A 12,831-nucleotide genomic window follows, 5' to 3' on the forward strand; every position below is an offset into this window, starting at 1 on the left:
CCAGTACTCCACCTCCACCTTGCTGCTGTCTGAGTCGGACTGGAGCTCTCTGCCCTTTACCAATCCAGCCACGGGCCCATCCATCTGGCCCATCAAGACTCACTCTCATTTCATCAGTCCATAAAACCTTAGAAAAACCAGTCTTGAGATATTTCTTGGCCCAGTCTTGACGTTTCAGCTTGTGTGTCTTGTTCAGTGGTGGTCGTCTTTCAGCCTTTCTTACCTTGGCCATGTCTCTGAGTATTGCACAGCTTGTGCTTTTGGGCACTCCAGTGATGTTGCAGCTCTGAAATATGGCCAAACTGGTGGCAAGTGGCATCTTAGCAGCTGCACGCTTGACTTTTCTCAGTTCATGGGCAGTTATTTTGCGCCTTGGTTTTTCCACACGCTTCTTGCGACCCTGTTGACTATTTTGAATGAAACGCTTGATTGTTGGATGATCACGCTTCAGAAGCTTTGCAATTTTGAGACTGCTGCATCCCTCTGCAAGATATCTCACTATTTTTGACTTTTCTGAGCCTGTCAAGTCCTTCTTTTGACCCATTTTGCCAAAGAAAAGGAAGTTGCCTAATAATTATGCACACCTGATATAGGGTGTTGATGTCATTAGACCACACCCCTTCTCATTACAGAGATGCACATCACCTAATATGCTTAATTGGTAGTAGGCTTTCGAGCCTATACAGCTTGGAGTAAGACAACATGCATGAAGAGAATGATGTGGACAGAATACTCATTTGCCTAATAATTCTGCACTCCCTGTATTATAAACTATACTATATTAGTGCTGGACCTAAATAAAGAAAACTGGGAGGAAGGTTTAAGCCCAGGGGAAAATTAAACTGACACATAGGTGGCCTAACTTAGTTTGGACGGCTACCGAGCCTAAGTCGGGCAATGGAGATATGCGGTGGTGCAGGGGTGGTGCAGTGGTGCAGTGGGTTCAGGGGATAGTTCGAGGGGAGGCTGGCCGACTAGAGCTAGGACAACTAGAACTAGTGCTCATTATTTCAGCCATGTCGGAGCAGCCAAAGGGGTGGGCTGAGAAGAGTAACATGGCAAAGCTACATAAAATGTGTACTGTTCCACAACGCAGCCTATGCTTCAGTTTCTTTTGTATCACACATGCTACAAACTTGGGACCCCCCTTTGTGTGCAGTTTCTGTCATTCTCTCTCCTCAAGCTCCATCAGGTTGAATGGGGTGATAAATTTTGTAACACTTGTGGCAACTCAGTTGTAAAGAGAGTGCAGCAGCTGAAACCTCCTTCTGGTTGATCTGTGCTCTAGCAGTTTGCTGTGGTCACCAGTATTTTACATGAAAGATCTTGATTTTCTGTAATAAATAAATTACCCCAGGTCATGAACAGCATTTCTTACACAGCATGTCTCACGACTGGTTTAGTTAACGCCAAAAACTTAATTTTGGCCTCATCTACTCCACAGCATTTCCCCCTAAGGCTTCTCTGAATCATTTAGATGTTCACAGGCAAATTTAGATTAGTCCTGTACTTGAGCCTTCTTGAGCAGTAGGACCTTACACACACTAACTTTTAGAATCACCAGTTAACACTAACAAAGTGTCTTTGGACTGTGGGAGAAAGCCACAGTACCTGAAGAGAACCCATCCAAACATGTAAACTCCACACAGTAAGGCCCTGGTGAGGTGGTGGAGTTGAACTCAGGATCTTCTTGCTGTGAGGAAACTGTGGTAACTACTGCCACTGTGCTGGCCCTCAACTGAATACTTGAAAAATGAGAGAGGAGATGAGAGAACAAGCATTTAGCTAAAACATCTAAAGCAATCTGAAATTGCATTTTCAAAAACATAGGGAAAAAAGCTAGACCTGGAGCTAAAGTGCATGAAAATGAAGCACTGAATTTTTTTTTGAAACCACCAGTTAAATGCAGGCTGTTTCTGATTGGTGGCAGTTTTTTTAACACCCCCTCTGCCCCAAACATACCCACAAACACACACATATATAAACAGGTACATGTCCCCTAACTATAATGTGTGCATACACATTCAGTGATGTGGTGAATTGCCTTCAGTTTGACGTGTGTGAGATTTCACAGTATAAGATTTGACTGTAGCAAATGGTTACAGGCTTGTTACGTGAATATGTGCCTTGATCATTAAATCATATTGCCCTATCTATATGTGCTGCTGTTCTGTGTGGCCTTTGACCACAGCACAACAAACCACCATGGGGTTTTTTGTGTTGTCAGAAATTGTTGTGGGACTGAAACATATGTTTTGAAGTTATAACTGGAAACAGCCTGAGGGAATAGTGCACAAAGAGGAAGAGGATGCAGGAAGACATGAGTATAGGAGGCTGAGGTTGGGATATGCAGTCAAATATGAAATAAATGAAGATGATCCTGGTGGGCATTAAGAACATTAGATGATGTAGTCTGTGAGAAGAGGAAGAGATAGGCAGTAAGAGCTCTGGATGACGGAGATGCTGATGTTAATTGGTAGATAGAGGGGGAAGGGGAAAAGCTAAAAAAGGAAAGAAGCGGATATAAAAAGGAAAGATGTCAAGTCACATAAACGCTTTTATGGAGCACAAAGATTGCTGGTGAAACTCCTTTGCAGAGATAACATGATTATTAGATAATATTACAGATATTACAACAATAATATCACAAGATACATTTAATGGAAGAATGTGTATAAACTAATATCTGAATCAAAGACACAACATCGTGAAAGCTCTCCATTATTACAAAAACAAAAGAAAAAGGACGGACTTATTGACAACCATGGGTTGAACTGTGCATTTCCACTTGAAATCAGTGTGTATTTCAGTCTTGATACCAGTGTGGAATCTCATTGTTGTAGTTAAAACATTAACAGCTGACACCTGATTACCTAACACTTTCTTCTCATTTTTGACCTGCTAATACTTTTTCTGGTGTTTGTTCTGTCCTTCAAAGCCATTTCCAAGTGCTCTCCCATGCTCTCACTCTCAAATTCACACACTTTTGAAAAGCACTCATGCCAGCAGCCAGACATGAGCATCATTATTTTAGGTATTTTATGGTTAAGTTAGCATTTTTTATAGTGTACTACATCGGGTAGATAGGCTTGGGTTACCAGGTTTCATTAGGATGCACAGTTACGTATCATCTGTGTAACATCTGTATGAAGAAAAAAGGAAGTGGTCCATGAGTACATGTGTCTGTGTTTTGATTTTTAAAGATTTGTTTGTGGTCTGGTCCTTAAAAACCTTCTTAATGGCTAAAGGCTAATGGGTTATACTGCCAGGGGCACAGCACAGACTGTAATGGTGTAATAGTGTGTGTGTGTGTGTGTGTGTGTGTGTGTGTGTGTGTGTGTGTGTGTGTGTGTGTGTGTGTGTGTGTGTGTGTGTGTGTGTGTGTGTGTGTTTTGTTTTTCATAGAACAAATAGGGACATTACTTTCCTAAATGGACTCATCTGTCCTTCAGCTCTGTGAGTCCACAGATAGAGGGTGAAATAATTCAATAGGGGGGACATAAATATATTTGTTAGGGCTAAAATGAATATTAAGAAAGCTAACCAGACTGAAAGGAGAATTTGTAGCTTTATCTCACTCATCCGTTTATAGCTGCACTGTGACACTCCCAGTCTAGTGGCCCACCAGAGGTAATACTGCTCAGTTGTTATGGGCTGAAGCTATGGATAATGTACCACCTTCATCTGCACTGTCTTTATTAGGTATAACTTTTTGGAATAGATTTTGAGTGTCTGCAACAGAGTGAGATGTGAAGATTTATGATAAACAAACATGAAAGCATATGACAGACTGGGGAGACAAAGGATGAAACACAAGGAGAAGAACATGGGAACAAACCCAGAGACAAGGAGGGCGAGTGAGCAAGAGACACAGAGTAAGACACAAATGGGAAAACAAACATGGGACAGAGAGGGAATAAATAAATACATGACTGAGGAAACATACACAGAGGACATGACAGACTGTCACAGGAGACACGGGGATGAGACAAAGACAAGAAAACATAATAATTGAATAGTTGGTTGAGTCAGCGTGTATTAAATAAGTTGATAGGTTTGGATGGAGTTTGATTGGCCCATTCTTTTTATGGACAAGGTGACAAACAATACACCAAAAGCACACAGTTTAAAGGAGCCAGTATGGCACAACAAAAGCAGATGCTATGAGGCCAGAGCTGGTAAAGTTTAAAAACTGAACTAAGTACTGTCATCATCATTTCATCACCTTTAAGGTTTTATTCCTGCTGCTTAAAAAAAAAATGATAAGAAGAAGAATTCCAGTTGCACAGGTGTTTGATTTCAGTACTCAGTATTCTGTGTCTTCAACCTTTAGGAAGCACATAATGTTTGATGTTTTCTATTTATAGTTATATGAATTTTACTATAAAATATAATAAATAACAATTAAAATGTGCAGCTATCAAGTGATGCCCTCAGTGTTTCAAGAGTCTAGCAACACCCCTGTTATTGCAAAACATATTGCAGGCCTGTGTTGTGTGTGTGTGTGTGTGTGTGTGTGTGTGTGTGTGTGTGTGTGTGTGTGTGTGTGTGTGTATAAGAACATGACAGAGGCGCTGAAAGACCTAAAAACAGAGAGGTTTGTTTCTATCCATCTATCATGAAACCACAGCCTGGTCACATGCTCTACATTAACCAGCCATTAGGAATCAATGGCTCATCCATAATGCATTATGGTCATAGGTACATTAAGAAGTCATGACATTAACATCTGATTGATTTCATCAGAATGGGTGGCACCAAACCCTTTTAGCCCAAAACCTAAGTGGAATAAATATAGATATATAGTGATTTACAGTAAGAACAAACTAAAATTAAATTTAATTAAAACAAAAAACAGGTGCACAGCTTATAGTATGACATTAGCAAAGACAATTTTTCTTTTCTTCCTCTTAATTTTTCAAAAGCCAGAAGCCTAGCAAAAGAAACAGAAACAGGAAATTCTACTAACGTGTGATTTAAATTTAACTTAATTCAAATTTTAAAAACTCCTCTTTAGAAAAATAATAAAGGTGAGACAACACCAAAAAGCCAATAATACAAATACCTAAGACTCATAATACACTAAAATTATCAAGGCTAATGGGCAGGTAGGACTCAGATGCAGGGTTTAGAAGACCACAGTTCAGGGCTTTTATTTCCAGTGAATAGATATTTACACCGTGAACAATGCAACAGGGGAATAGTGCTCCAGGCGGGTCCAGGGAGGTAGGGAATCTACACATTCAATATTTACAGGTAACACTCGCTCTCAAACGTCAAGCTCAGCACACCAGAGAAGGGAATCCGGGGATTTGTACAGAGTAAAACACAGGGTAAGAATTCGTGAGACACGAGAGGCAGACACACACATAGAAGTAAGAGCCAGTGTTTAACTGAGTAGTTCAATGATGCAAAGCATGACTATCAGCTACTACCTTAAGTAGTGGCTCCCTGATGCGACCTTCAGAAATGGGTGGTTGATTGTTGCATTGAGTCTCGCCCACAAACACAGACACAAACAAACGAGCACAAAAAGGAAAAAAATCAAGGGGGAGAAATATAAAGAAGACAAACCTGGAGGACTGAGGGACAATGACAACAATAAGGTTTTAAAAACTCCATCCATCTATCGATCCATACATCCATTTTTTTTATGCTCACCCAGGGTTGGGTCGCGGAGGTAGCAGCCTAACCAAGGACGCCCAGACCTTCCTCTCCCCAGCGAACTATTCCAGCTTATCGGGGGGAAACACCAAGGCTTTCCCAGGCCAGCTGAGAGATCTAATATCTCAAGCCGGTCCTGGTTCTGCCCTGGGGCCACCTTCCAGTAGGATATTCCCAGAGCACCTCAATCAGGAGTTGCCCAGAAGCCATCCTAGTCAGATGTCCGAACCTCTTCAACTGGCTCCTTTCGATGTGGAAGTGCAGTAGCTCTAATCTGACCCTCTATTGAATGACTGCACTCTTCATCATATCTCTAAGAGAGAAACCAGCAATCCTGACTAAGCTCATATCTGCCACTTGTATCAGCAATCTCATTCTTTCAGTTGCTACTCAGAGCTAATGACCATAGGTGAGGGTGAAGATATAGATTGACCAGTAAACCAACAGCTTTATTTTATGCTCATGTCTTTCTTCAACAGGAAAGACTGGTGCAACATCCACATCAGACTTGGCTCCAATCTTCTGCTCTCCTCCCCCTCACTCGTAAGCAAGAGATCCAACAAGATCCAACTATTTGCAGCAATGTGGGCCTAGTCTTGCAATGGTTATACAGTGACTGAAAGGCTCATAGCAGTGGACCCCCCACAGGGTCCCCCAAGAGATGCAGTTCAGTGTCTTCTCCAAGTCCACAAAACACATGTGGACTGGATGGGCGAACTCCCATGCATATTTGAATATCCTGAAGAGGATAAAGAACTGGTTTACATTCCTCAACTAAGATGAAAATGACATCGTTCCTCCTTAATCTGAAGTTTGACTAATTAGCTCTCCTTTCCTGTACCCTACTATAGAGCTTCCTATTAGTAAAACAGAGTGATGGTAACAAAAGTAGTTAATTTTATTATTTCTAGGCTGAACTATTATAATTGATTATTATTGGGTTGCCTTAAAACTCACTAAAAGCCTTCCCTTGATCCAAAATGTTGCACTAAGAGAACTGAAATAGACTAGAAACAGAAGAGTATATTTCTATACGGGCTTCTCTTCATTGGCTCCCTGGTAAATCCAGAATAGAAATTAAAATCCTACTTCTTGCATACAAGGCCTTGAATAATCAAGCTTAATCTAATCTAAAAGACCTCATGGTATCACCCCAATAAAGCACTTTTCTCTCAGACTGCAAGCTTACTTGTGGTGCTTTGGGTATTAAAAGGAGAATGGCGGGCAGAGCCTTCAGCTTCCAGGCTTCCTTCTGTGAAACCAGCTTCCAGTTTGAATTCACAGGACAAAAACCCTCTCTACTACTCTACTCAAAGAATACGGTTAAAAACTTCCTTTTTAATAAAGTATATAATTAGGGCTGGATCAGGTGACCCTGAATTGTCACTTATAACTTTTTTTCCATTACTACCTAATGGCTTGATACAGTTTTTAGGGTTTTCCATTTGATGATAGTCCCTCATACCAGCTACTTTTTTAGTAGCTACTTGAAGTGGTTTGAACGATCCAAAAAATGTGACATTCACAGCCTACGTGCCGATTGGCTAGTCAGTGGCGTCACTCGATGAGTCATGAGAGCGTGTCTTTGAGAAAAATCAAACCACCATTTTTGAAACTCGGCAATGAAGGAAACAGCTGCACAAAAACAACACTGTGGTCATCGAGCCTGACCAAAAACAACAGACCAAGCAGCAGGTATACCGTTGCCTCAAGATCCACCTTTGTTGCGGCATTCATGTCGCATACAAATATTTCGCCGCATTGCTGTAACGAGCCAATACACATTAGATGGTACTCGATTGTAATGGAATACAAGTCAAACTGACTCGACTTGTTTTAAAATGCGAGTAAATTGGGCAATAAGTATGCTTTCAATTCTTTTGCATTCACTTCATGTCTGGAAATTTGCTTCATAGCTGCAATGAAAGATACTGCCTATGGAGGTCAGGCTCCCCCAACACTCACACGCACTGCCCTGCCTATAGTTGTTGTTGAGATATTTTGATCAGAATTTATATCATTGATACTCTATAAAAGAGAGAGAAAATTAATTTCATAAATGATACTGAGATTTGATAAAGATTTATTCCAACCAGGTTGTTTTTTTTAAATATCTTTTTGACCTCCTTTATATCGATCAAAAAATAGAAAAGGATTAACAACTTCTTCCTCAGTGGACCAGTTATCAATGCCTGAGATCAGTTGTGTACCACTCCAGCTGAAGTGCAGGATGATACAGGATGCATCATCATTCTGTTTTGTCTGCCCCTGATATCAATTGCGAGTATACGTGGAATATATTGATATACAAATATACACCACTCCTAGTGTTGGTAATTTTTTCAAATTTTATACACATACCAGTGAACATGACTGTGCCATCGGGTAGAAAGAGCCCACTAGAGACACTGTGGTGGCTCCCACACAAACTCTTCCCCCTCGGTGTAAATTTGCCATCTGTACATAAAACTAGTGATAGGTCTCAAACAGTCATTAAAGTGGATATCCTCCTTATGAGTCCTTTTAATATTACAGGCCAAGTGACTATGAGATGAAAGTCACATTTTCAACTGATATCCCTGGATGGAGGAAAACTGCCTGACGATCAGTTTGATAAGCTGTGATTAAACGGAGACAGAGGAAAACATGAATGGAAGAATAATGGTCAGCAGGCTCATTGCTCTACATTAACATTCACGAGATGCTTTGTATAGACCGTTTATTGTTGAGTGAGAGTGTGTGGAGAACAGAATATGGGGGTAATATGTGTGGACACATTTCCAGGTGAACTGTGATTTCCACAGGACATGATCTGCAGGGGAGGAGAATCTGTGTAACATCTCCTTGGGATCCAACACGTATGCAGACACATATACTTACACGTAGATCACAGTATGCTCCAAAACTGGAGCTATACATTATGTTAGAAAGGAAAACTAAGCCTGTATGATCCCACAGCTACACTCTGTCATTCAGGGACCTCTAGTGGTCACATAATGCTATAGTTTCAGTCAGGCCAAACAGGGAGCGCTGTGGCTCAGCGGTCACAGCGCAGCTGCCTCAAAGGCCAGCTTTCATCCACCTAACCAAACCTTTACTCTTGCACCGTCACCTGAGAAAGAGTAGCTGCTCATTTTACAACAGTTCGAGAGCTTGATGGAGATAATATAACACACATATGTGTCTGATAATCACGAACTCGGCGTCATATTTATCCCAATTGCTATTTAAACTGTTCTTTACTGTAACTCAGCCTGATCAGAGCAGTGTGAATATCTCTCTCTTTCTCTCGCTCGTGTGTGTGCGTGCGCACAAAAGCAAAGCTGACGCGTGTCCACTGCGCTCCTCTGCCCAGCAGGTGGACTCAGGATGGGGCCTCTCTCTCTCTCTCTCTCTCTCTCTCTCTCACTCGACCCCTGGTGGAAGAAACGCCACGGGGAGCGAGAGAGAAAGAGAGAGAGTGTGTGGGAGAGACTGAGAGATGGACAGATGACTCAAAAAGGAGATGAAAATGAGAGAAATGCTCACTGCGACCGTACACATCAAACAGCGGGAGAATATTCTGGATTTTTCTTATTTTGTCCTCTTTGTTCCATCCAAACGTTGTTGGTGTGACGAGCAGGGAGGGGGGCGTGACTGGCATCATTAAAACCTCTGATACCCCCACAAGCACGCGCACACTCAGACACGCGTGAACACACGGAGGGAGATGTTTACAGCTTTGACCGTTTGGACTCCACTGAGCGGAATAAGGCGAGCGCAGCGTTCACACGGCTTCAGACTCTGACGGACTGAGTCATTTTCATTTTTAGTCATTTTCATTCTCGTTCAGCTTCAAAGTTGGAATCTGGGACTGAATCGTGACAGCATGGATTTGTTCGGCGCGCGTCGCCTTCTCGGGATCCGGTGCTGCTGGAAGGTTTCCGTTCTGCTCAGCGTTTTCTTTCACAGCTGCCCGAGCTCCTTGTTGGACTGTCCCCCCACCTGCACCTGCTCTCCCACTGAAATCTTCTGCAGTAAGTCCGACAACAGCCAGTTCTTCCCGCTGCTGTCCTTCCAGGGGACCGGGAATGCTGGGAATAATACCGGGAGCATCGAGGATCTTTTCCAGAACATCACCTCCATGTGAGTGCTGCTTCTCTAGATCAAAGCTTTAAGGATATTTAAGAGAAGTTTTGTCCTTTTAATTGGTGAATTTATTATAGTTTTTTTTTTTTTTTTTAACAAGTGGACTAAAAACCCACGATAAGATCCAGCTACAGAAATGAGTGATGGTTCCTCGGTTGGGGCAAAAAGGCGAGATTCCTGGTTCAAACAGTTCTGGTGTTTTTCTTTTCATAGAATAAAATTGAAATCACAGAATTGTTCAAAAAATGTAAACTTTTTGAAAATCTGGCAAATTTTAAATATAATACTTAAAATATATAAAAAAATAAAAAAAATAAAATGAAATAAAATAAAATGATTCTTCTTCTTGTTAATGATACTATTAATAAATATTACTATGAATAACAGCAACATCAATAATGATCCAGATGACTCAGGGATCCAGGCTCAGAATACCGAAGAATGATTATGCAAATAAATGTTCCACTTGACTCAAATAATAAATGTACCTGCTTTATTCAGGACTTTATAATGAACCATCTTAAACATCCTCTTAAACATTTTTTGAGAAACTTCAGTCTTCTCCAAAACTTCCCTTCATCTGTGCACATGTGCAGTGGTTCCTCACTTTCGGGAACCGTACACTGTGATTAATGGTGATGGTAAAACCCCATCAGAACAAGCAGAGCTGGCAGGTCTGGAGTTGCTTTATAAAAATTACATTCTGTTATTAATTTCTTGTAAAATAAATGAGTAATCTAAATGTAAAAGAATTGAGCAGGTCTAAAAAGATTAGAATGATGATGAAATGGTTTATCTCACATGAGGAGGCTTGATCTTTGTCTGTGTTTAGGGTATTAAACAGGTCTTTGGTATGCCACAAGTGTTCAAGTGTTCAAATTCAAGTGTTCAAATTCCGAATTCCGAACTGATCTAAAAGATGTGAATGAATCAATTTATATAGGAAATGGAAATCTGAAATGCATGAATATATTTGATACTTTTAAACATAGCCATCTGTTGATGGAAAGTGTGCCTCTCCCTTAGCTGTTCCTGCATAACATTGCTAAATGCCATGGTTTTATAGGAAACAGTCCAGCGTGAGAGGTAATAGGTCCAGATGTTTCCAAATAGCTTTTTTATTGCATTATAAGAACAGTCATGACTCAGATAATATTAAGCAAATTTTAGTGCAGAAGTCTGTTTCTTTAAGATGAAGAGCCAACCAGCCATCCAGATATCCATGAAAAATGTTATCTGGGCAGATACTGAAAACTGACCACATCAGACCACAAGTGAATTTTTCTCAAAAACTTTCTTCTTGCTTTGGAAGAGAGTGGCAAACAGTCCTCAGTATATCATAAGGTTTTAATATAACTAAATTTATATTCATTTCTTTGGTGAGGAAATGTTGTAATAATAATATTAATAATAATAATAATAATAATAATAATGGATTACATTTATATAGCGCTTTTCGAGACCCTCAAAGCATTTTACAATGCCACTATTCATTCACTCTCACATCCACACACTGGTGGAGGCAGCTACAGTTGTAGCCACAGCTGCCCTGGGGCAGACTGACAGAAGCCAGGCTGCCATATCGCGCCATCGGCCCCTCTGGCCAACACCAGTAGGCGGTAGGTGAAGTGTCTTGCCCAAGGACACAACGACTGAGATGTGTGTGTGAGTGGGTTAATGTGGCTTTTTGTATAAATAAATAAATGTAGCACTCTGTCTAAGTTTAGGGATAGTGTTTAGTTACTGGTCTGTGACTAAACCAAAGTCCAGTCTTCTTCTGAGCCTTTAGTCTCTTGCTCAGCATTGCTCGTGCTCTTTTTGGTGGCCTGCTTAGTTCAGCATATGCCATGGCTGCATTTGTCAAATCACACTGACTTTCGCTGTACAGTATGTTTCCTTACTGTGAATTCAATCAGTCACTTTGCCCAGGAGGTAGACCAGCTCATCCATTAGCTGGAAGGGTGATGCTTTAAATCCTAATTCATTAAATCAAATATATGTTGAAATGTCCATGGGTGACATACTGAACCCCAAAATGGTGTGGTCAAAGTCCTCTAAGGGTGAGTGTGGTTGTAGTGTCGGGGTTAGTATATAAATATATAAATTTTCCTGATGCTCTGATAACTCTTCCTCATTAACTACAGATTGGTTTTATCTGAGAAGATGTGGTGTCTTCTCTCCTTGTCATATTCTTCCAGAGCCTCTTTGAGAACGTAGGTCATGCTGAGTGGACATCCTGCTTTGGGAGTGGCACTGCAGTCACTTTGATCAGAAGATCCAGATCATTACTGCCTCTTGTCTCCTCTAGTTGTCAGGAGTGCACCTGCTGCAGCACTGACAGTTTATATTAGAGCTTTGCTATAAACCCTTTCCTTTTAATATAAAGTCCACTCTAGTATTAGGTAAAGTTTACGTGGACAGTCCTAATCTCAGTGACCAGTCAAAGTGATTTTAAACTACAAAACCTCACCCCGCCATTCACACACATACACATGTGCTCAAGGGCTCAGGGATAATGCACATACACATACACGCGTGCGCACAGGCTGTGGTCCATCATGTTGTTGTTGTGGACTGAAGTGGACCTGACTGTCACAGCATCTGTAGGTTCTTTGTTTTTATCTCTTATGTAGCCAACAAAACACACATCTTGTACACACACTACAGTAAAACACACAGTAATTAATAAGAACGGGAAGAGTTTGTAAACTGTGGCCAGTCTACAACAAGATGGCAGAACACATTGCTACACGCACAGATTATTTTGTGAGCACAAAACCTCACTTCATTATTAACCTGGTTTTCTGAAAAATTATTACTGATCAAAGGAGCTGCTGAACATCGAATTCCCTCCTGCTTCTCCAACACTGATCGCTACACCCGGAAAAATAAGGGAACCGTGTAAAAAAGCAGTTTTACTTGCAATAATAATGATAATAATAATAATAATAATAATAATAATAGCCAGGAAGCCTAAGCAGAATAAGTGAAGCATGTGTAGTGTCAGATGTCAGCTCCATTGTTCCGTGTGCTCATCAG

General features: G+C 40.9%; 1 protein-coding gene across 4 annotated transcripts in view; it reads left to right on the forward strand.

The window, feature by feature from the left end:
• The first annotated feature begins 9,532 nt into the window (after nucleotides 1-9,532).
• The window catches only part of LOC146628386 (NT-3 growth factor receptor-like), a 78,038-nt gene continuing 74,739 nt past the window's right edge, over nucleotides 9,533-12,831 (forward strand). For all 4 annotated transcript variants that reach the window (XM_085357797.1, XM_085357799.1, XM_085357798.1 and 1 more), the window contains exon 1: nucleotides 9,533-9,789. In XM_085357797.1, the coding sequence (XP_085213923.1) occupies nucleotides 9,533-9,789 (257 nt within the window). The remainder of the gene's footprint in view (nucleotides 9,790-12,831) is intronic.

This window comes from Diplotaxodon limnothrissa, linkage group LG7, assembly GCF_057381915.1.
Source record: "Diplotaxodon limnothrissa isolate DT_005_m linkage group LG7, D_limnothrissa_male_GT1.1, whole genome shotgun sequence".
Taxonomy (NCBI): domain Eukaryota; kingdom Metazoa; phylum Chordata; class Actinopteri; order Cichliformes; family Cichlidae; genus Diplotaxodon; species Diplotaxodon limnothrissa.